General features: G+C 33.7%; 1 protein-coding gene across 4 annotated transcripts; it reads left to right on the forward strand.

Moving 5' to 3' along the window:
* The first annotated feature begins 8,486 nt into the window (after window positions 1-8,486).
* Window positions 8,487-25,230, forward strand: LOC120326275 (glucose-6-phosphate exchanger SLC37A2-like). 4 transcript variants are annotated; one of them, XM_078111710.1, is made up of 17 exons: window positions 8,487-8,688; window positions 9,211-9,292; window positions 10,046-10,202; window positions 10,811-10,889; window positions 11,284-11,419; window positions 11,759-11,835; window positions 12,010-12,176; window positions 14,745-14,839; window positions 15,813-15,971; window positions 16,957-17,047; window positions 17,377-17,525; window positions 17,794-17,929; window positions 18,602-18,667; window positions 21,304-21,401; window positions 22,691-22,755; window positions 23,058-23,172; window positions 24,570-25,230. In XM_078111710.1, exons 1-16 carry the CDS (start codon window positions 8,615-8,617, stop codon window positions 23,152-23,154), a joined length of 1,728 nt encoding a protein of 575 aa, XP_077967836.1. In that variant the 5' UTR covers window positions 8,487-8,614; the 3' UTR covers window positions 23,155-23,172; window positions 24,570-25,230. The 4 variants fall into 4 exon arrangements, with proteins under 4 accessions (XP_077967836.1, XP_077967837.1, XP_039248471.2 ...); XM_078111711.1 differs by lacking the exon at window positions 23,058-23,172 and adding an exon at window positions 23,911-23,986; XM_039392537.2 differs by lacking the exon at window positions 23,058-23,172 and adding an exon at window positions 23,911-23,956.
* The last annotated feature ends 219 nt before the right edge of the window (window positions 25,231-25,449 follow it).

Here is a 25,449-nt window from a genome sequence, read left to right on the forward strand (position 1 = left end):
CTTAAATCGTACTAACTGGAGAGGGATAGTGGCATTTTCGATAACTGTCGGCCTAGCTTTTTGACTGTTAAGTTCATTATCAAGTTTACAGCAATCATTTTGGTTTTGCTATGGGCAAACGAGTAGACCTAAGGAATAAAGGCAAAAGGTCAACTCTTCTTCCTCCATCTTTGCCTGGTTTTACTTTGAAATGCTAAAAAAATTACTCATTTTCGCTAAACTCTATTAGGTAGATAAATGCAGCGAAATTTCAGCCAGCGAAATTGCAGCAAGTACTTCTATCTCCATTAAACGTAACATTAGAGGCAAACACTACGTAATGGAGAGTAAACGACATAGAATGGTAAAATGAATTTATTGATTCATATACACACCATTCAAATTAGGAAACAATAAAACATTAATAATGAATGCAACATGTAAAATATTCAATCATATTAAAGTATTTTAACACAATTCTGTTAGTTTCCGCCGCGCATTTGACAACTTTTTCTTTATCAATTTTACCCTTTTATTTTTTGGTGTTCCGTGAAGCGAGATAAAAAGTGGAAGTGTTCCGTGGCCGAAAAAGTTTGGGAAACGCTGGTATAGTATATATATATAGCAACAAAATAATATTTATCAAGTGTACAGCGCAATATATTAACACCAAAAACTACAACCAAATGAAAAATCCACAGATTCTAATTAATTTATATGTTCAAGTCCTGTGGAACATAAAAGTACGATAAACAATAGAAATTACACAAATCACAACAAATATGAACAGGAAGACTTTTTTTCACGATTTGAATACACCACAAGATCATATAAATGCGCGTGATTATAGAACAGAAGATTTCTTTTATAAGGTGTATATGGAACAAAAATTCTTATTTATGGTCAAAGAGATTACAATTTTTAAGAAGTGATTAGTAATTCACTCAAATATTTTAATTAATACTACAGTTCTGTTCAATTGTTGATTGTTACGTCAGTAATGGCTCTTGTCAACAGTCAGTCATTGTTACAGTAGTCGGAATTTGTGAAAACAGATTCCTTAGAATTCGACCAACACAACGTCTATCGTATTGTATCTAGAACACTATTTAGTGAGGGTTATCAAAAATACGTTTTTATAAAGGTTATAACATAAATATCAATTGTGCGTATGAATTTGGAACAAAACGTGCAGGCCTGAATAATGAAGCATGTTTGGTCTAATTGTATTTAGTTTCACTTTGAACTTCAAAATTGCTGTTGTTTCTTGCTCTACAGCTTTCGTTAGATTATAAGTTAGATTTATATTTGACACATTAATGTAGTTGGTTCGAACTTCAAAACAAATCGTTGCCATAGAAATGAAGTAGAACGAATATTTTACTCTTTTTACCTGAACATAGTTCAAGACTAAATAATGCTATGATACTACAACGTTGCCAAGTATAAAGAATGTGAAATTCCTTTTGTCTTCGATGGTTCATGATTGGTTGAGGATAAACAACCTAACGACGAGTGTTAGGCATATATATGGTAGATCTATAAAACGAAACTGCTTTGAAATTTTAATAAATAAGAATTCGAAGTTGAAAAACATGGCGAAGATAAACGATGATTAGCGGAAAGTTCGCAGACCGTGTACTAACAAATACATTCCATTGCGAGAAATCATAGCATTCCATTCGATTATGCTGTAAACATATGCAAGAAGCGTGGATCTATTCTTGCTCAAATACGGAATAAACATGAGTACGATTCAATACTGGAGTTGGCGCGAAGTTTAATTCCTGAAAGGCATGCAGGAAAATACCTTTTGACTGGACTAACTATAAACCCGAAAGTTTATAACTATACTATAAACGTGGTAAGGATTGTTTTTTGAACTTATTTAGAATGAAACAATCACATGATATTCAATTGAAAATTCAGAATTGGTCCCGGATTTGTTAATCTTTGCCCTTTTATCAGATTCCAATACCGCAGTAATTTTGACGTTGGATAATTTAAGAGTATTCCTAGATTTATAATAAAATTTCCATCTTTACCTCAGTATGAAATTATTACTCCAAACGATTCTTACATCAAATGGGACATCTGCATTCCTTGTTAAAAAAAATACAACCAGTAATCAGGGAATGGTGAATTCACCCGACAGCAGTTGGTTTCCTGGTGTAATATGTCAGATTTCGTTGTCGATAGTGGATTCTTGATTCGACATATGAATTGTTCACCTTCATTTTAGTTTCAAAATTTGCTATTGTATCTATGTGCGCAACAGCTTTAAATTATCCAGAATCATAAGGAAGATTGTTACTATAAAACTGAAGCAGAATAAAAAGAAATACTTGACTTTGACATGATTTGTCGGAATTCATTTGCACGGAAAAATATAGTTGAGACTTGGCGTTTATTTTCAACCTGAAGAGAGTTGAACACTGGGTAATAAGAAACTTGCTGTCGCGTCTTTTCTGCAAGTCGTATAATCATTGTCTGATCTTTATACAAGCAGCTCTTATTAAATCAACACTCAATTTCATGTAACTCCTGTGTAAAAACGATGATTTGCATCAATATGAAAGTCTGAAAATCGCTGACAATGCTACAAAAAATCTTCCCGTGGTTTTAAAAAAGACGAGAAGAGCGAATTATATTTCTCGCTCCGCCCTTAATCGCATTAAAGAAAATACTATTCAAGAACATTTTCATTTTGAATTTTCTGCATGGTTAGCATTTAAGTTCTAAATTTTGGCTTTCATAACAGCGCTCGTTTGTATCGTTTCCAAATTCGAAAGCCATTCGAATTGTATGCTGGAAAAGAATTGACTCCAAATTAGCATCTAGTTCTCAGTTATACCATGCGGAATTGATTCGTTTGGCCTCTCTCATCACAAAGAGGTACTTCTTGAGTGCATTGTCCTGTTATTCCTGTTTCGAGTTGTTGTTCGTACGGCGCATTACACTAAACCGGAAAATCATCCAAATAATCACCTCTCCTCTCGGCAGCAAATACCACTGTAAGAGGTTTATTTTAAAAATAAGTCAGCACAAAATAAAATTCATGAATTAACTCACAGATGAGCATTTTAAAAGACAGCTTTGATTTGTTACTAACTAATGATTGTAAGATGGTTCGGCTCTCAGCGTCGTCATAAGTATACCTTCAGGTCTGAACAGTTGCACACCAATCATATATGGTAACGCTGTGCGAGGCATTTGGATTATAAATATTTCGTGCCGGGCCTGCAACAATCTCAAGATTGCTATTGCATTCGTTTATTTCTGGCAAATACCCAATCGTCAGCTTGGTAATAAAATAATGAAGAGCGAACAACGTAATATGGTTACCGTCTAGTCAAGAGTAACGGTCGGCGATTAGAAGATGTATGAAACGGGACAAGCTAGAATATATATATTTCCTAATGACAACAGGCAGATTGTATGCGGGAAAAGAATTGACTCCAAATTAGCATCTTGTTCTCAGTTATACCATGCGGAATTTATTTGTTTGGCCTCTCTCATCACAAAGAGGTACTTCTTGAGTGCATTGTCCTGTTATTCCTGTTTCGAGTTGTTGTTCGTACGGCGCATTACACTAAACCGGAAAATCATCCAAATATTCACCTCTCCTCTCGCCAGCAAATACCGCTGTAAGAGGTTTATTTTAAAAATAAGTCAGCACAAAATAAAATTCATTAATCAACTCACGGATGAGGCTGACAAAATTGACTGAAATCTGAGGCTGACAAAATTGACTAAAAAAATTTGTAACATGGAAGGAAAGGTTGCTAAAATAGAGATTTGTCGGATAACCATGATAAGTTACGTATACGAAAATATCATAATTTTGAAGAAACAAAAATGTTCCGAAGAATATTTTAGAGGTACAATCTAGTCAATTCTTTCATATGGACTGCTTTAACTCCATCAGGAGATATGGAAGAATCCAAATTGTATAACATGAGATTACTCAAACGCTTCGATAATTACTTTTACCCCCATCAAACAAATGTGTCTCTGAAAACATAAATATATTCTGGGTCGAGTTTGGTCTCTATAAATATGGTATACTAATCTATTGTGCTGTAAACATATGCAAGGAGCGTAGATTTGAGCAGGAGTAATCCTTTTCAAAAACGGAATGAACAGGCGCACGACGCAATAGTGAAACTGATGTGAGGAATAATTCCAGAAAGGCGTACAGGAAAATACCTAACTGGACCAACTCTGGACCCCGTGGTAGAGAAAGATTTTTTTGAACTTAATTAATGTAAAAACAAACGAAACATCTAAGTAAAAATCTAAAATTGGGCCTGGTTGTGTTGTTCTCTGCGATTAGATTACATGTCAAAACTTCAGTAATTTTTACGCTGAATTACTAAAAGTATTGCTGAATTTATAATATAATTTTCATCTCTACCTCAGAATGAAATTATTACTCCCGACGATCCTTACACGGAGTGGTGTTCAAATTTCCCGTACACCAAGGCCAAAGATTACGCAAGAATCGAAATTCATATACATAAAAATATAATCCGCAATCAAGGAATGCAGAATTCAAGTGAAATAAGATTAAGCAGAATAAAGATATTGCCTATTTGACTTTATCATGATTTTGAGGATTAAATGAAGCAAAATCAATCCTTGTCCACATGGCATTCAGCAATACTATTATTGCTATTTGTTAGAAAACGGTACACGGAGTAGTTGAGAGTTGAACGATTAATACTATTCCCAATGAGGTTGGAACGCCTGGGCATGGAATGTTCTTGTTATAGTTTACTTTGTTTTTAGGTAAGTGGGCACGTGCACCAGCACGTCTTAAATATTATCAGATTAGCCTACTTTCCTGATTTATCGTATATTTGTTTTGTTGGAATGGAAACTCGGAATAAACTTACTTACAGTGCGTCACCGGCATCGAAAAGCTTCCGACTTCGAAAAGTGTCTCGCTTGGCGGCTTAATCATACGACCAACCACAGCTTCTCGTCCGGTTGCCAGAATACCGGTTCCAAAGCGTTCCATGCTTGCATGTTGGGAACAGGATTAGTTATCCAATTATTTTGTTTTCTGTTACATGAAATTGATAGTGGAGAAAGCTGTAACCGACCAGCGGTTACGTGAACCCAGGGATGTCACTTTAGATGTTTTATAGCTAGATCTGGATGTTTTTTCCAAGATCTAGACGTAAAATTTGGAGCCTAGATGTTCTGCCGTATAGCTATAGCTATAAAATCTAGATTATTTTTTGGGGTCTCGTGTAGTTTCGTACCTAACGTATTCTAGTCGACGTAGCATAACAATTTATTGATATGTCAATCCTAACCCCCATCTGACTACGCCAACCAAAAATTACGTCACTACGACATCACAACACGTCATAGAGCTTGCCTGCAAGGTTACTAATTATTGCAACTAGGCGAGCAGTAGAGCTATGTTGGTTTCTCCCCTTCAGATTTTAATTTGCTGTGGGTCATTGTAATTGGATGTGGTTTTTATATCATTTATGTATGCATGCGTTTTATGTTAGGGCATGGTGTTTGAGTTGACTTGTTGGCCAAGGTATAGATAGTAAAATTTTGTGTGTTTTTTGCATGGTGTGATAAATTTCTCTCTGTCCCAAGCAGAATGTCATCATACTGTCATAGATCATCTATCCATCGCTATACAATGACAATACATCCCATTTAATTAAACAATTATTTTTTGCCTGTAATAAATAGTTCAGAGCGTTCCCCTTCACCTAATCATTGAAACATCTACTCGCAGTTTTATTTTTTGTTTTTCAGGTTACTTCAAAGTGATTAAATGAAGTAAAACACATAAGAAAAAAATCAAAAAAAGACTCCGATATCCTGTGAAATAACAACCTTATTCCTATATCCTTGTCTGAAATCAATACCCAAGAATGAAAAACCTCACTTACACCCTTTGTAACCAATTTATTTCCACATCCTACTTTACTTAATTATAGTAATTTTAGTGTTACCGGTAACTTTAATTACTTACTACAATCTGGACTATAATTTGGCAATAATAGGCTCTAATTTGGGGAATGAAATGGTCTCGCCCACCTCTTCATGCACCCAATTCTGGCAACTTTGGTTGGGCAACTTGGCATTTGACTCCAACTATAATCAGCTTGGCAATATGTTTTCAATAGAATCTTCCTTTTATATCTTAATCAACGATTAGAAGATCGATCAATTCGGCAATGGCAATCATTACAAAAATATCAATATGGTGTGGCAGAAAAATTTTTTTTTTCTTTTCTTGTATTTATTTATTTATTTTTTTTTTTTGTTTACTGTATAGTATACCCTAAATTTATCGCGTCTTATTCTTACTTAAATAAATTCTCAGTGGTTGTGTGTGTGGCTGGTGGGTGCATGTGAGCGTGTGTGAAATAACTTAATAATTTTAGGTGAGTAAACACGTACCACTTCCTCTTGGCAAAACCTTCCATCTTATATTTTGTACGTTATAAACCTTATCTAAGGTTTTGTTTGCTCCCCTGATTTCATAATCAGTTTTTATTTATTTGTTTTTATCTGTCAAATGTATTGTTATGCTGATTATGGAGTCGAAATAAACTTATAACTTATAACTTATAACAAATATACGTACGATCGCCCGAAATGGCATTGGCGCTGACGATAAAGAACTGACGGACATTATCGATCTCTTTCCTATTGCTGTATTGGAAGCGTTGCGACGAGAAAACGAGAGAAATAACTGTTCGAGTTCGGGTGCTCGTTTGCGCGTCTTGGATGGCAGTTCGTATAGTTTGAAGGTCTCTATTACGTCACTGTGACGCCGTAATGACGTAATTTTTGGATGGTGTAGTCAGGTAGGGGTTAGGATTTATACGTGAAAAAATTGTCATGTTACGCCCACTAGAAGTATGTTAGGTACGAAACTACATGAGACCCATTTATTCAAGGTTTTAAATATTATTCAGTGGGAAATAACTTAAGAGATGTGTAAAGTCTAATACTGAAATAGGTGAATGGATATTACTTCATTATTTAGAAGTATTGATGTAAGATTGATAAAACTCATTAAAATTGTATTCGTCCAGCTGTACCGGTACCATATGTACCGGTACTTAAAATATTTAAATAATTGAATAACGAATTAAACATGTTTAAATTAACGTTTTAATCAACGTTAAATAGAGAGGAAGACCTCGGTCCGATGATATTGTTGCCAAGGGGTTTTAAAATTATTAAGGTATTCAAGTCTATAAGTGCCATTGAAGTTGTCTCTCTTTAAACATCAACCGGGTCTGGTATAGTTTAGTACCACATGCACTTCTAGTTGGCCTGGCTCAACAATTTTTGCATATGTCATTCCTAACCCTCACCTGACTACGTCACCGAAAAATTACGCCATTGCGACGTCACAGTGGCGTAATAAGCCCCTCCCCCCTCAAAGTATTGCGGATGGTCGTCCAAAACGCACAGAAGGTCCCCTGAAATCGAGCATGCTATTTCTCTCATTTTTTTTGTCGCAACGATCACGATATGAGAGAGATCGCCGACGTTAGCGAGTTCATTATCGGCGGCGCAGATGCCATTTCGGGTGATCGTAATTATATTTTGACAAGCTCTATGACATTATGGTAACGTCGTAGCGTTGTAATTTTTTGATTGTATAGTCAGTCGGGGGTTAGGAATAACATATGCAAAATTCGTTATGCTACGCCCTCTGGAAGTACTTGTGGTACTAAACTATACTAGACCTGTCAGTTCTCTAAAGTCAGGAAGTAACCTCGGACCCCCACAATTTTCAAGCCCATAAATAATGAAGGAACATAGCATAGAGCTATTGGACAACATTTAAATTAGCTGCCACTCCTTGCGTACCGTACGCAAATAGCTTTCTGATTTATCTCATGTAATCTTGCACATCAGGTTTGTTCCTTGCTTACATCTTGATCTAAACAAGTGTAGAAAACTCACGTTCATATAAGTAAGTGGAGACGGAGGGGATAAAGATTTCGATAATGATAACCGAAAACACGGTAGAGGAACATAGCATATAGGTATTCGGACAATATTTAAATTAGCTGCCACTCCACTTGTACGCAAATAGCTTTTAGATTTATCTCATTTATTCATGCACATTAAGTTTGTTCCTCGCTTTCAGTTTCCTAACGACAACAACAATCATTAACCACTTAAACTTTCGAAGCATTTGATCCTGTAGTTAAAAAAAAACATTTTTCACACCAAGAAGAAGAAAATGCAAAATGACAACGTTAGCTTATACCGCAAAAACTAAAGGCTCTTGCAGTCCCCCTGATATTCCCTTGTGGACCCTTAAGGGGTCCATGGATCCCAGTTTGAGAACCACCAGTCCAAATTCTATGTCTCCCATTCTTTATAAATTATTAGATGTAGGCTTATAGTTGCTCTGCTTACAGCAATACTGGCTTATCAGCTCATCTTTGAGCCAGTTCAGTAGCATAATGTATGAACTGTGAAAAATGATGTAACATATATACTTTTATGTTGTAACAGCTGATGTCTGTCCTTTATAATTTAATTACTTATAAGTTTTCCATTTCATTAAATACTCATCATGTGATATAAAAAACGAAGCAGCAAGACTCAGTCAATATCAAAAATCATCATGGCTTCCATTCCTCCAATTGTACGATTAATACGTTCTTTTCAATGCACTTGTGGAAGTATTAGAGATTGCTTGTAAGTAATTAGAAAAATTTGTTTAGTTTATTATAAAGATTCTATACCATTTATTCCTATATTCTGATATTATTTACGTTTATTATAAAAATGAGATTTATACTTTTTTGTAGCATGATTAATTCTTCATAACTAAAATGGGTAAAGCCACTAATTCAATATAAGTGATAATAACAGTAATTAGAATATTTTTATGACACAATCATGCAGATAAAGATGAATAAACTTGGACTGTAACTTACTCTAACAGGGTTTTAAAAAAAACATTGAAGTGTCGAATATCATTGTTCGAACTGTATGTGTTACAAAAATACTAGAGATTCAATTCATTATTATTATGTACAGGCCATACAAAAATGCAGTATCATACTTGCCATTTTTTTTAAAACCTTTGTAATGATGATGATGTGTGGAATAATTTGACACCCATTTCATGTCTATTATGTTCTTAAGTGTATTTCTTGATGCTGAATATTCCACCTTGAAACAGCTGCTCAATATACATATATTTAAATTTTTCAGATACCGTTATTCCGTATTGATCTTGACTTTTATGTTCTATACTTCATATCATCTTAGCAGAAAACCAATAAGTATTGTCAAGGTATGTATTTACAAAATGTCTCAATTGATTTCAATTGTATTTAGAATACAAAATTTGGGCTGTATATGGTGTTCTTATCTACTGTACAAATGGTTAACTCGGTTTGGTACTTCCGAAAAGTTTATGTACTTTTGTACATATGGCAAGCGAAAGAATGTACTGAGAAAGACAGGGCACTCAACACATATTTAGATATTTTGGTGAATCAATTGTATTTGGAATACAAAATTTGGGCTGTATATTATGTTATTATCCACTGTACAAATGGTTAACTTGGTTTGGTACTTCTGAAAAGTTTATGTACCATTGTCCCTATGGCAAGCAAACGAAATGTATTGAGAAAGAGGGCACTCAACACATAATATTTAGCTATTTTGGTGAATGAATATTTCTGATAAATTTGATGAGATTTATCATATTGTCATATCCCAATGACCTGCTATTTGCCTTCTGGGTGTTTTACAGTCATTTGTGGTTTCGTAAATCTGTTGTTCGGCAGTGTTCACTCCTTTTGGTGAACTTTGTACTTCGCCCATTGTTGTATTTCCATAAGTAAGCTATGTTGTGTATACACGTAACACTTATTAATATCAATGTTGGATTTCTTTAGTGTAATATTTCGTTCAATATGTGTATATATCTATATATATATATATATACGTTTATTTTATGATTTGGGTTTAATTAATGAAGGAATATTCAGATTCCTGACAATTGTTCTTGAATTAGGACAAAATCCATATATTTTTTCAGGGTGAATTACACAGAAATTGTTCAAATATATCTGAAGGATACAACATATATTTTGGTTCACATTCGGGAATCCAATTATTACACCAAGCCCCAGAGTACAGTCATAATAACTCATATCGAACAAGTAATGACACTTGGTGTGACTGGGCTCCTTTTGGTAATTTATTCGTACTTTGCATTTTGATCCATTCAATTGACTTTCTCATTTTTGAGAATAAAATATCATATAGATTTAAGTATTTGAGAAAATTATTCAGAGATCCATAATAATCAAAGAATTTAATAAATTGATATAGTGCATGAGCTTGAATATATTATGTAACTTGAATGTGAACAAAGTTTAATATAATAGCAATCTGTATTAAATTACCTTATTGCATCATATAGCTTTGAATAACTGAAACAAAAACACTGATAATTCAACTTGGGGACACTTACGGTAGTCTTCATTTTTAATAACTTATTGATTGCCTTGATTTGATTTCTGAACACATATTAATACTTATTACCGGTAGTCTATAGTTTGAAGAAATTTATTAATCATATATATTATATAATAATAATATTCTATCAATATTGACAAATACTTAATCATGTTTTTGTTTTGAACAATTTGACTTGAACGGTATTGCATACAATTTCCAATTATCCAAATTAATCATATGCAAAATAATTCAATTTTAATCAAATGCTATCAGCTCCAAATTTATTTTAAATGAGTTCCAGCTATGTATCGGTCATTTATGTATATATTTTAATTTGTAGACAAACCAAACTACAAATCGTTGTATGGTGCTCTTGATTATGCATTTCTTTTCACTTATGCTATTGCCATGTTTATCAGGTATGTTTGTGGTATTTTAAATAGAAATTTGTACATTGAACCTTGTTGAAAATTTACAAATTATAAGACAATTACCATGTTTGGAAATGATGCCAAAACAGTGCAAAGTAACGAAATTTTTGAAGAGAATAGATTGTAAAATGTTTGAATATGGTAAATGGGAGTATATACCGGTAACTACCACTAGATGTTTGAAAAGTGTTGTTTGATGTGAGAACTATTGATAATTCAATTCGAATGTTAGAAATAAATAATAAGCAACTTTTAGATAAAATATTCTAAAATATCCATTAAATTTGCTATCATACTCATATTATTTGTTTTTTCGCCAATTATATTTATGGAGTATGTGGAGTATAATTAGGAACTACTAACTTATGATTTTCTATTTTAGCGGATATGTTGGTGAGCGAATGCCATTGCGTTACTTTCTTGGATTTGGGATGATATTTTGTGGAATTTTCACGTCTTTGTTTGGATTTGGACATTTCTGGAATATACATGCATTATGGTTTTATATATTAGTCCAGGTATGGATGGTATTAATGTTGAAAAATGTCAATCTTCATTCTGGGAAATGGAAACCTGAAAATGCAAATATCTCAATATGATACCGATATTACAGAGTGTTATTTTATATTACTTTTACTCATGCTTGACAGATTTTGAACATCTCCAATATATATTATATTCTTAAGCCAAAACGCACATGTGTATGAATTTCTTATGAAAGGTGAAAGTGTTATGAAAGGACGAGAATGCGTCAAAATTTTCTTATTTTCATGTCAACTTGCCTGAATGGTTTGCAAACCTACGGTATGTTATGGATATGAGTAATTAAAAAAAAACATTTTTGTCTTTCAACGCAGGTTCTCAATGGATTTTTTCAAACAACTGGATGGCCTGGTGTGGTAGCCGCAGTTGGTAAATGGTTTGGAAAAGGAAGGTATGTCGGAAGAACTGAACTATTCTTATTACACAAATTATGATGTTGTTCAAGTTTTCATGTTAAAATTTGAAATATATCATGTTTATATCATATTTTGCTATGTGATCAACTCTTGTAAATTACTATATTAGCGTATAAATTACTAGCATTTTATATGAAATATGTTTTTAGGAGAGGATTTATCATGGGCGTTTGGAACTCTCATACCTCAGTAGGAAATATTTTAGGCTCCATAATCGCTGCAAAATATGTACAAACTGAGTGGGCATGGTCATTTATAGTGCCAGGAATTATCATTGGTTCTATGGGAATATTATGCCTTCTTACCCTCGTGGAACGTAAGTGCATTTTAAAATTTTTGATGTGGCAATTTTGTTGTATCCTATAACATTTATTAGTAATTCATATTTTTTTTAATGATTCAATCATGTTGAAAATGTCTAATAATATTACTACTGGGTCACCAGTGATCACCACTAGGGCTGTCCAAGCGAACCAAATATTCGAAATCGAATCGCAAATTATTCGAATCGTTTTTCGGCTAATTTTTGAATCGCTAAGATTAGGTACACAAGCGGCGGCGCTTCGAGTTTAGACCACTCTCGTTCCTGGCTTAATTGGTTTCCCGATATTTATCTCGCCTTCATTTTGTGATAAACATGTCATTCCTAATTCCTAATGGCACGTGATTAGACATTTCATGCATGGTCATCATAACTTAAAAGTTATCGGTAATAACGTTTTTGAGAGAGAACAAGGAGAAAAAGGCAATTTAGAAAACTATAGTTCTATAAATAGAATCAATTTGAAGCTGTTAAGTTAGTTATCATAGGAACTTGGTACTAGAGATGTACCGATGTATCGGTATCGGGTATCGGTATCGGCAATATCGGCCATTTTTTCGGTATCGGCCGTGTATCGGTATCGGTTAGATTAAGGCCGATATTTCCGATATATTTACCTTTTTGATATGGTCCAGAATGTTTTAAAAGATAAGTTGGAATACTACTTTTTAATTTATTTTTTGTCTGGAGAGATCGTGAGCTATGAGCCATACATGTCCCTACCCCCGCGAGAGAATATGATTCACGTATTTTTAGCTATTTTCGCTGTCAAATTTTTATATTGACATTTTTAATATTACATAGTAATTATGAAGAAATATATCAACACGGCACATCACAAAAAGCAATTAGGCGCCCAGTTTTAAATCATACAGTGGAATTGGGGTCCTTATTAACGGCACATGGACTTTTGGCACGGGTATAAATTCTGACTGTTTGTAGTCAAGTACGAGTGTCATTTAGTCCGACGACATCGATAAACTAAATTCCGACACAATTATCCCTCTACGCAGATATTAATTTTGTTTAACAACACAATTTCTTTATAGATATATTGACATGACCGCCTAGCCCTAGAGGGCCTAGAGTCCTAGACTGTCTCAAAATATATGATAGCAATTGTATAATAATATAAAATAGTAAAGTAAAAAAACATCCTCGACGGTTATAGGTAGGCCTTCTTTTGGTCGGTGCTGATTGATATTCTTTCATGTTGGCTTTGACTTATTGCGTCGACGATTACGATTAGCCACGAAATAAAATATTTGAAAAATGCTTTTAATTTGAACGTAGGACGGCGGCTCTAGAATGTGTGGGTGATATTCGATATTCTCTTAAACACGAATAACGATATTCGAAGGTCGCGATATTAACATTAAATTCAAATTGGACATCCCGGCTTATGAGTTTTCTAATTGAACACCGAGATTACTAGCGTTACAGTACAGTGTATCTTAATCAGTTGAAGCAAACACCAAACAATGTGTACTATGAACAACGCTCAAAGACCATTGTTTTAACCCGTCTGCCTTACACAGCACACCTAATTAAGTAATATTTACATAGTATCGGTATCGGTAATATCGGCCTTTTTGTAGTATCGGCGTATCGGTATCTGCTTTTTTAGCTGGTATCGGATCGGTATCGGCGACAAAAGTGGTATCGGTACATCTCTACTTGGTACTGGCAACTCAAAGCTGAAACAGGTGTTTTGGGATCCTTATGATGGCAATACTGTATTATCCATCTATATACCAAGACAAATAATTGCACTCTTGAATTTTGATGGCTGTTTTACACTAACAATAATATAGTCATCAAACTAGCTTCGAATTTGTTAAATGCAATTTTGAATTTGAGCAACAGTTTTATCTATATTAATGGTTGTTATTATTTTGCTGAAAATTACACAAAAAAAACATAACCCTAGTGAATAGGATTAAAATAGCATCCACACTCTACAGGCTTTACATGTCCTATTAAAACTGAATCCATTAGAATTGAGATTGCAATTTTTGAATTGTGCAATTTTTACTCTTAACACTCAACAGTTTTCAAGACCCAAATTTTGAAGTCCTCCAATTTTTTTGACCAGTTCATACAAGCGTGTGACTCCTTTCATAAATCTGAAAACATTGTATTGCAAAATACCAGCAGTAAGTAAGATGTAACTGCACATACGTCACCACAACATTGAAGGGCAGGCGTTTATTTTATAATAGAGACAGATTTAGGATTGCACAATAATATTCGGTTCGATTCGGCGAAAATATTCGATTCGATTCAAATCAAAAAACTATTCGATTTTGGACAGCCCTAATCACCACCCCATGAAACTAAAGAATGTGCGAATTCAATTGGCAGGTAAAAAAATGAATTCAATTTTAAAAATTACTAAAGAGAATTATAACGCAGAGAGTTGTGTTTAAAATGATTTAATTTGATGATAATAGACAAGATTTAATCACGTGTTGTGTGTGTTTTGCTTAATAAAAGAATTTGAAATATTATTATTGATCACAAAGATAATAATCAAAGTTCATTATATATATTTGCTTATAGACCCAGAGGATGTTGGATGTTCACCTCCTGTACATCAAATTGATGAACCTTCGACCTCAAGATCATTTTATCAACCTATTCCTACATCAGAACAAGTATGTATAAACAATATTGCCCTGTGATTGTTATTGATGAAAAAAATAAATTATTTTCTCAGTTTCGTTAATTAAAATCACCTGTTGCTGAATTAAAACAATTTATATATTCAAATGATAAATATGTCATATTGTTGATTGCTGCCTATGAACTATCTTCGGCTGAATGTATAGATAGAATAAAAAAGGAACAAGGAGATTCAATTTTTGACATTGGACAATAGGCATTTTATATTCAAAGTGTGTGCCAAACATCTTACATTTGGTTATTGACTTGGAGAGGCTATGCCGACTAAAAAAAAATTATCTGTCTGTCACTATCCCAAATATATTAGAAGCTGATTTACCAGAGACCTCGGTCCTCTTCATAGCAATATATAAAATATATTTTATATTTGTACATAATATTCGTTTGCATAGTGCTGTGCATAATTACTTGATTAATAATTGAATGGTTTATCACATGAGTAGGATTGTAATCTGCTTGGTTTCAAAACAACTTTTTTTCTAGCCTCTGTATATTTATTCTTGTGATGCTGCGAAGTATGCCTTGAAACATGCTCTTTAATAAAAAATATTGTAATAATATTTTATGCAAATTTATGGTAATATATAATTTTCTAATTTTATTTTATTATCCCTATCTAATGTGAAGTAAGATCGCACTACATAACAGATTTTACTTGCATGAAAAATATTGAAAATTTGTTTGTAATCATACAAGTTCTCGGTATACTATTTTTCAATATCATATTTTGGTCAACTTGCATTTTCATATTCTGTGGAAATATTGATGAAATAGTTTTTAAGAATTTCATGTCATGTGATTTTTTAAAGGTTCACATGTAGTAAATCATAACAGTTATTGATCTGAAGAAATGAACACTGAGTTTATATGCCTTTTCAGAATGCTGTAACAAATACATGACATTTGCATATGTTGTAATATGTTTTAATATTTATCTTGCTTCAGGATGATGCTGATCAGCAATACATTGTTAATGGTTTTGAAGATGCTTCAGTATTAAGAAGATCGTCTACAGAAAACTTAATAGGCGATCCAAATCTGAACCCAGAAAGCAAACCAAGAGAAGAAAAAGCTGTAGGAATTCTCACTGCAGTTCTTATTCCTGTGAGTGCAGTTCAACTGAATTTCGATTTTATAATGGCATTCTTTTGTTCCGGTGGAATTCCTATTTTGCTGAAGAGATAATGGTGTATGTTGAATTTCAAATATAATTAGTATGACATGTAATACGTTGATCCATTCGAATGACCAAATTCGAATTTAAACTATTCCTGTATAAAACTGTGCATCATATTCTGCCAAGGGTTGCAAACTCGTAAGTTTCAGCAAGCAATGTTTGTTTGTTTACAACTTATGTTGTGTAAATGGCGTGATGACTGACTGATTAGATATTGAAATTAGGTTCAATACATGGCAAATAATGACAGGAATACTTTTAAATTCATATTGGTTTATAATGGAATGAGTTGTAAAATACTGTATGTCAACTCTCCTGATTCCTCAATCAACCCTCAGCATAGGCTCCAGTGTCGTTAATCGTTTTTGGTATGGTCACTAGTCACTACCGTGAAACATCAGCCCAAATGCAGTTTTGTGGCAGTTGGACTTGAAATCATGATATAAAAAAATAGGTACTCCCGTAGTATGTGCAACAAGAGGGTGGACACCGGAGCGTAGTATGTGTATCAGGTTAGGGTTATGCCATAATTTCAGGTACAAACATTACGGGAGTCATTTGGATAGTCCCCAAACTCGTAATAGAACTAAAATGAGGAAAATTGGAATAGAATTATGTCCTAACCATAACCTGGTACACATACTATGTTCAGGTGTCCACCATCTTGTTGCACATACTACGTTAGCGCAAAAAATATTACATCTAAAAATAGTTATTTAATATTGGTTATAATTATGAACATATCATAAGATAGTTAGGAGCTGGAGCAACTACAATTTCTGGAAGCTTCGATTCGACTCCAGCTCCAACAACATGTCACAGGTTCAGGCTACAGCTCATTCGCCACGGCCCTCAATAAAACCCCCACAACAATATACGATTATAAGGTTACCATATTATTTTTATTTGCAGGGTGTAATTGAATTTTCGCTGTGTTTGTTATTTGCAAAGTTGGTCAGTTACACATTCTTATTTTGGCTTCCATTATATATACAAAATAACTGTAAGTAAAATATTATATTTAGTATAGTTAAGGCTATGTTGTTTGGCTACATCAGTTTGGCATATGTATCATTATTTTGCTGCTGAAAACCTACTCTCTCATAGACTAAAATGCGATGTATTCATTTTCAATAATTTTATTTTTTTTTATTTCTGGTATCAATTTGAATGATGATTTCATATGTTATGCATTTTTGTCATAAAATATTTTTTTTAACATGGTTGGTTCACTTGGTTGGTGGTATGGTATAAGTGTATACAAAATTGCATAGAATTGTTATTACCTGTATTTGAAGCAAACTGGCAACTAAAATTATTTTCTATTTGTAGCCAACTTGGATGTAAAACAATCTGGACTTATGAGTACATTGTTTGATATTGGTGGAATAGTTGGAGGAATAACGGCAGGAGTTATATCTGATGCTGCTGGAGATCGTGCTGTCACATGCGGATTTATGCTGATCATAGGCGCTGTTCTGGTGAGTAATAATATTACTACATAACTCTGTTCAACTATAATGGAATGGTACAGTCCAGGCTTTTTCTATAACATTTTGTTGTTTAGAACGTACCTATTCAAAACTTTCTGTCTGGAATCTAATTAGGTGGCGACTGATAAACTGCTGTTTTGCAGCATTAATTATCAAATTAAAATGTTCTTTATACACAAATTGAAAAAACTTGCATTGTATTGTCAAGTTGTCTCAGCCGACATTTTGTAGTGACTCATTGTTTTCCCATTTTCAGATGTTTCTTTATAATGCATTTGGTAATGTTAGTAATACAATAAATATTGTTTTACTTCTTATTACCGGTGCATTTGTCAATGGACCTTACGCTCTCATCACCACTGCTGTATCTGCTGATTTAGGAACACATTCAGGTATAAATCACTATAAAAATTATTTAATATGCACATATCCTAATCAGACTAAGTCATTTGACAAATATTCTGCTCCTAATTGGCCCGGCGATGTAGCTCATCATGCTGAGCGCTAGGAATACGCTCTCCACCGCACAAAACCCATGCGGGGATGGTTATGTGCGAAAGGATTGCTGGACTCCTCGCGGTAGGGTAGTTCACATAATCGCTGGTCAGCTACAGCTTCCTCCTCCATCAAGTCCATGCCATAACCAACTAATCCCATACCCGGCATAAATGGTAACAGGTCGAGAGGCCCTGGTTTGCCATATGGTTAAGTCGTCTTATAACTTTCCTCTCCCTCGGATAAATATGTAAATCATATCCTAACGCAAAGCAACTGAATGTAACTGACCTATACATATGTAGCAATGGAATCATATCACATACATTCCGGATATTTTAATATGTACTTTTGGTGTCTACTTTTATTGTGCTATATGTTCAATAATATATGTGACGTTCTGTTTTTCACATTTTCGTTCCTGTCCATTGATTATAGTATCAGAATACTTTAAATTTGATGATTTTCATTTCTGCACTTGTTGAGTTTCTCATTTTTTTGAGAAAAAGGTTTTTACTTAGTTTGAAATGTTTCTTAGTTTGAAAATATATTACTGTTATTTTTCTTAGTTTTAGAGGGAAATTCAAAAGCCCTGGCTACTGTTACTGCTATAATAGATGGAACAGGGTCTATTGGTGAGTGATTTCAGTTTGGATATTTGACTTGAGACTGCAAAAACTTAAACATCATAGTTTTTCCTAATCAAATATGTGAAACCAATACTTGATCAGTTGTTCGATGTTAAGTTTATTTTCCATGTTCAATGTTCTCTTTTGTAAAGACCAGCAGGGTTGTCCAAAACGAATCGAATATTCGAATGTATTCGAATATCAAAGTATTCGAATACCTTTTCGGCTGATTTTCGAATAATTCCGAATAGTAGCCACTTTTCGCCGTAAACGTGGTGTTTCGTTTTACGGGAATATTCAAACGACTTTTTACGCTGTCTCACGTATTGTAATGACGATGAAATAGAATCGGCATTTTGATTGTTTATATCCTGTGCGACCGTACGTCGCATAGTGTTGCGACATGTTTGCGCGGGTGGACATTGCCGACATTCGTCTACGACGCTTTTAATTTACAAATTCATTTCCATTACGTCAAAAATTCGTCTAATGAGTCGCTTTTCTAGGCGGGGTGGGGGCGTCTAATTGTGAAAGTATGTTTATTTTATTTCGATGTGGCCTGCTTATTATTCGCATGAGTCTTCTCAAACATGATTTGTGTAACCTTATTTTGGGGTCTTAGGGTCTGCCAATCATGATATTTGATCGCAGGCCGGTCACGTTACTTTAAAGAGAAACACGGCCACCGAGATAAAGTGAGTTGTGACCCTTTCGTTTTGCCGATTCAGCAGAACACGAAAAGGACAGGAAAACACAGCTGTGAAATAACCCGTGGACGTACAGTGTAGTACTTCACATTTCAAAATTATTTTAACATTCGGGTTAATAGGTTGTCCAAAATGATTGCCGCTTTACAACTTAAATTTACCGCTCAATTGTTAAATATAGTTAAATGATCTGGTTCTAAACATATAAAATTATTAGCGCATATTAGCATAACTGAACAACAGGGAACAATTTTTCTACCCGTCTTATTGGAGGCATATATGGAAAAACCCCTTTTTTGAGTGCTAAAAATAGACATCTTCCTATTTGACATGTGGACTTATTAGCCGGGAAATACAGTATTTATAGCCGTAATTGTTACGTATCCAATAAATCGTCACAAGTTGGAAAAACAAGTCGATTTATTAGAAAATAATTTCTGGCAAATAATTTTGATAACGATAGTTAAAAGTATCGATCCTTTACCAAGATGATTTTTGTTGCGCAAAATAATCCAATCTATGACTGGTAACAGCATTTATTAAAATGTCATGCTGTATTAATTTAATTCTGTTCAACGTAACTCATGGTTGTATCGACAATCTGTGGACATAAAATGTGTGGTGAACTGACCGATATTATTAAATATTGATTCCTATTTTCATATTGATAAAATAATGAAAGTATTAATACCAAATACCACGGGTATTTGTGGACATGAAATATGTAGTAAACTGCCCAATTATAATTAATTTCTGATTCGTATTTACAAAATAATAAAACTATATTTCTAAAATGCAACGGCGATACTGCCCGATTTACCAACATTTGAGTTATGATAATAGAATTAAATTAACACGGTAATGCATTTCAAATAGAGGTATCGGTCATGGATTCGAATATTTTGCGCAGCACAAAATCATCTAGTAAAAAATCCATACTTTTAAATACAAACCAATGGCAACCATTATCCAAATTAGTTCCCAAAATGCGGGATAAAGTATAAATTATTTTCCGACGTGTGACTGTTTTTTCGTGAGTACGAAAATAAGAATCAAAAACTAATTATATTCGGCACAATATCATGGCAATCTGTGGACATAAATTGTGTGGCAAACTCGCGATTAATATTAATTTTTGATTCCTATTTTCGTGTTTACAAAATACAACGGCGATCTGTGAACTTAGAATGTGTGATAAACTACCCGATTATAAATAGTTTTTGATTCCTATTTATAAAATAATAAAAGTATTATTACTCAAACATACAATGGCGATCTGCGGACTTGAAAAGTGTGGTAAAGTTCTCGAATATAATTAATTTTTGATTCGCATTTTTGTACTCACAAAAAAATTGTCACAAGTCAGAAAAATGACTCATACTTTATCCCGCTTATCGGCAGCAAATAATTTGGATAATGGTTGGTGTTTAATTAAAAGTATGGGCGTTTTACTAGGATGATTTTGTGTTGCGCAAATATTCAAATCCATCACCGATACCACTATTGCCGTATTAATTTAATTCTGTTAACATGACTCATGGTATATGAAATATATACTGCAATAATCTGCAAATATGAAATGCCTGGTAATAAAGCTAGGTTGTAACTTCTAGATAGCAGTTATTCCATTGCTTATTGTATGGAAATTCCTATATACATTTAGATAAGCTTCAATTAGTGGATTTTATTTTCGAAGTATTCGAAATTTCATATTCGAAAAAAATAATTTCGAATGTATTCGAAATAGTGAACTATTCGGTATTGGCCATCCCTGAAGACCAGTTATCTTAGATAAACTCTGTTCGTTGTCATGACATTCTGGTTATGACGAATGCAGAGGTTAGGTTTTTTTTATCCTTGAAAATAAACTGTTTGAGTGTTTGCATTATGGGTATTTTCTTTATAACACATTCTCATCTTATTATTTGTTTTCAGGTGCTGCTATTGGTCCTTTATTAACAGGAATCATTTCACCACATGGTTGGAATAAAGTATTTTATATGTTAATTGCATCCAACATAGCTGCTTGCTTGGTAAGAATTATGTAGAGAAAACTGATGTGGTGCAAGTGTTAGCATGATTATCTTGGAAATTTAAATGCCTCGAGGCAGATTCCACATAAACAACTCCCTCTATGATCTTGCTACAAAATAATAAGCTAGTAGTAAAGAGCACTCTTGAACAAGCCTGTAAACAAATAATAACTAACTAATGACACAATGATTGCAAAGATATTGTAAGGTATTAAAACAATCCCACCAAAACATCCATGACAAGGTCATAATATTTTAAACAATCCTAAACATGGAAAAATTTCACTTAAAGCAGGGGTCTCAAACTCGCGGGCCAATTGCGGCCCGCAGGACGATAGTTTGCGGCCCCCGCCTTGGTATGAAAGTTTAATGTGCGGTGCAGTGCGGCCCGTTAAGTCACTCAGCTCAGTTAGAATGATTGATGCATTTAATATATGATCAGGACAAGTAGAGCAAAACAAAATATTTTATAATCTATCCCCCGAAAGGAATATGCGGTACGGTAACCTACTAGTACCGTACCTGTAGGCATGATATTCGATGGATCTTGACCACGAAGAAATTTTTTATACCTCACCATTGCAAATTCTTGGTGCTTATTTTAAAGGTGGCTTCGCGAGTTGAACCCTATAAACTGGGGTATGTGTTTTACGTCATCATTTTGATTCAAAACATTCAACAACCTGTTTTTCAACAGTACGGTACCGGTAGAGAAGTTTAGCCTAGTCTCTCACAGCTATTTCTAGACTAATTTTCGATTACGGCAATTAAGCTACGACGCCCAAGCAATCAGAATGATCATTGAGTTCTTTGATTCATACTTGAATTTCTGAAACACAACCCAAAACTAACAAATAGCATGCAAAAACGAGGTAATGTTTACAAACATGCCTGAAAATCTTTCTGAGTGACAAGTGTCTGAGCGTTTGCCAAAAAGTCTATTGTTACGCCATTTTTTGCATCTTGTTGATTAGCCCACGGAATAAACAAGGAAGTAGATGCTTCGGGAAAGGTCCGTCGCGGAATTACTTACTTTTATGTTTTTGACATGTTTTGCGTATAGATTTAACTTTTTAGGTTTAATTAATGCTTTTATTGTGAAAAACCGGATGCGGCCCGGACTCACTAAGGCTCCGTCTCGGCGGCCCCCAGGTAAATTGAGTTTGAGACCCCTGACTTAAAGTAATTGAGCATATGAAGATTTCAAGGAATCTACCTAATAATCTTGAAATGCACATACCGGTAGGTAATTGTGACTTTATAAATATATTTGCTTCACAAATTTCCAGCTGCTGACAAGGCTAATCATAAAAGAAATAAGTGGATGGAGTTGTTGTAAAAGAACATCACCCAGGTTTGTTAACGAGTTACTATCTTCATAGTTTTATGATTAATTTATCTTCAGACATAAATATATCTGACATTATTGGTATCAGAAAATCTTCATCGCAAGGAATAAATGTGGGTATTCATAGATTACCATTCTTAATATTTTGTTACAAATTGTGTTGGTAGCCATATACTAGAGTATTGAAGACAGAAATACATACATCTCATATATTCTACCACTACATTATAGAAGATTTATCAGATTATCAATTTATCATCTTAACTTATTTCCATGGGGATTTGTAGAATTGATCGTACTTTTCGCAGATGCATATGTAGATGTTTTTGTTGGTTGTTCATTCGACGTTTCAAAATCCTCTGTTGCCGGCAAACAGCTAGAACACTTGATCATCATTTTAAGTAACAAATGCATCATCATATGGTAAATGTAAAAGTGCATTCTGACAGTGGTTCATTATTTGATTGAAAACCAGATGTTATGAAATATCCAAATATAATACGAATTTACTTTGGAACTCCTATAGACAGCAAGTTCTTGAGTGAAAACTAAAAATCTCCCTCTTGCTGTAGCTGAGGATTTTGGTCCCGCCAAACTCGTAATAAAAGTAACATCTGCCTTTCTCCATTTTTTTTCTAGCAGAAGTTGTGTAATATCTCGTATTAAAATGAGCGCTCTTGTCCAGATTGTTCATTCACAAGTCACAACACTATGTCACTCAAAATCTATGTTAAATTGTCATACACATGACTCAATTGGCCTTTGGATCACAATTATAGATATGTTGTAATGCACAAGACAAATCTAAATCTAGTTTGTAACATTCTGGTTCCCAGTTTCAAATTAGATTTCTAGGTTATTTATGGTCTTTTGTCAGAATGCACTATGAATCAAGAGCTCATAGACAAGTGTTAGTGAATGATGATGCTAGTAGTTTATCGAATATAGTCTCTGCTGAAGCCTTTTCTAGAAAATGCAGGTGGTGTGATATGTCAAATATCTTTTGCAGGGAGGCTTGGTTTTTTGCCTAGTATGTGTTTCATATGGGAGAAATGAAGCTAGCTAGTTTTTATTACTGTGCTTGAATAAAGTATATACTTAGGTTATAGGCCTAGGTTAAAGCCAATTGACTTATTAATTTTGATCATCTCCATTCACTAGAATTGAAGAAAATCATATTCCCAAAGTTTAATTGGAAGTCTGAAGGGTAACTTACAGCAAAGTGTTTTGTATTAAGGTTAAAATCATGCATGCTGACATTTTTGCTAGTTTGTAGAGTTATCACATTGGAATGTGTTTGAGTCTTTTTTCTATTGATTCTCATTTTGAGCTATGTTAACACAAGGATTTGTTTTATTAGAAATGGTAAAATTATTATACTTTGTATATTTGCCCAATCATTTGTTATGTTCGAAATTAATTGATGTAAAACTAACTTTCTGTGTTCTGTGGTGTAGTATTATTGAAATAATAAAGATTTTTTATGTGAAATCTCACTGAAAAATGTTTTTTGTGTTTGCAAAATAAAAAAATCCATTCTAATCCGTCCGCATTTCTTAGCTTTGTTGAGCACTTATCACAAAGTTACTTTTTATCGTAAGGATTGAGATTTTTTGTTTTGTGTGACAGAGTGCTCATATAGCTTTATAACATCAAAAATACAAACGATTCATGGCAATAAGTAATTCCAAAATGCACTCTTCATATTGTTAAGTATTTCTTAATAGTTGCATTGACAATAATGGTATATAAAATTTGGTTCATTTTATTTACGATTTTAACTTTCTATCATGCAGTGAAATATTGATTTATTTTTACAGATCACTTTTTGCAGAAGTTGCTGTAAAGGAATAGAAAGACTACCAATAAAACCTTTTCTAGTCAAAAGTCTGCTTTTGCCAAAATCCCTAATCATTGTAAATTTTAATAATGATAAACTGTGCATTAAAATGTAGTAGTTGTTTGTGAAACCAACTATCCACCTGAGTTTGCTTGGTACGCAGAGCTCAGTTTTTGACTTGGTAAATTTTGTTTGAATTTATACTGTGATCAATCATGTACTGTATTTTCCTAGTCTGTGTTTTTATCAGTGATAGCTGCATGTTGACCGCAACATCAATTTATCAATGATAGCTGCATGTCGACTGCAACATCAACGTATGATTCAATAATCTTATGACTCTGACTAATTTGTACCATTACACCATATTTCTCTATGGTATGAAAGGTTATGTGTGCAGTGCCAAAATGCAATTGAAATGTTTTTTCTTTCGCCTGTGTAATGTAATCAGGTTTGAAAAATCACGAGATTGTTCTCTCGAACTGCTGTGAACGCTTCTGACCCATTTTTTCAATTTATGTTCCTTAAAAAGAATCGTGTTTGCTTTGGTGTTAGTGTAATTGCTTTAAATATATTTATAACTAGGAAGTTATTATTTAAGTTTTATAGTGGACAGCAATTATAATAAAATATATATTGTACTGTAATAATTTCATTACTAGGTGCAGAGAAATGAGCTAGAATTTCAGTGATTCTTAAATTGTGGGACTTGAGAGAGAGCTCCGTGCTTCGGAACTATTTGAAAGCACTGATCAAGTATATATAAATTATTTGGGTTAGCCTTCAATTCTCTTCAGCATTGTTATTGTTAGGAGCAGCATTTGAGATTAAATCAGTTTGGTCTCATTGCTAATCCAATT

The sequence above is a fragment of the Styela clava genome, chromosome 4, assembly GCF_964204865.1.
Source record: "Styela clava chromosome 4, kaStyClav1.hap1.2, whole genome shotgun sequence".
In the NCBI taxonomy this organism is placed as follows: Eukaryota; Metazoa; Chordata; class Ascidiacea; order Stolidobranchia; family Styelidae; genus Styela; species Styela clava.

Bases quoted from the DNA above. Each gene is read 5' to 3' on its own strand.
- LOC120326275 (XM_078111710.1), top strand. From the start codon at position 8,615: ATGGCTTCCATTCCTCCAATTGTACGATTAATACGTTCTTTTCAATGC. The intron at 17,930-18,601 runs GTATAAATCACT...TATTTTTCTTAG, and splicing joins TGATTTAGGAACACATTCAG to TTTTAGAGGGAAATTCAAAA. The intron at 22,756-23,057 runs GTTTGTTAACGA...TACTTTTCGCAG, and splicing joins TGTAAAAGAACATCACCCAG to ATGCATATGTAGATGTTTTT.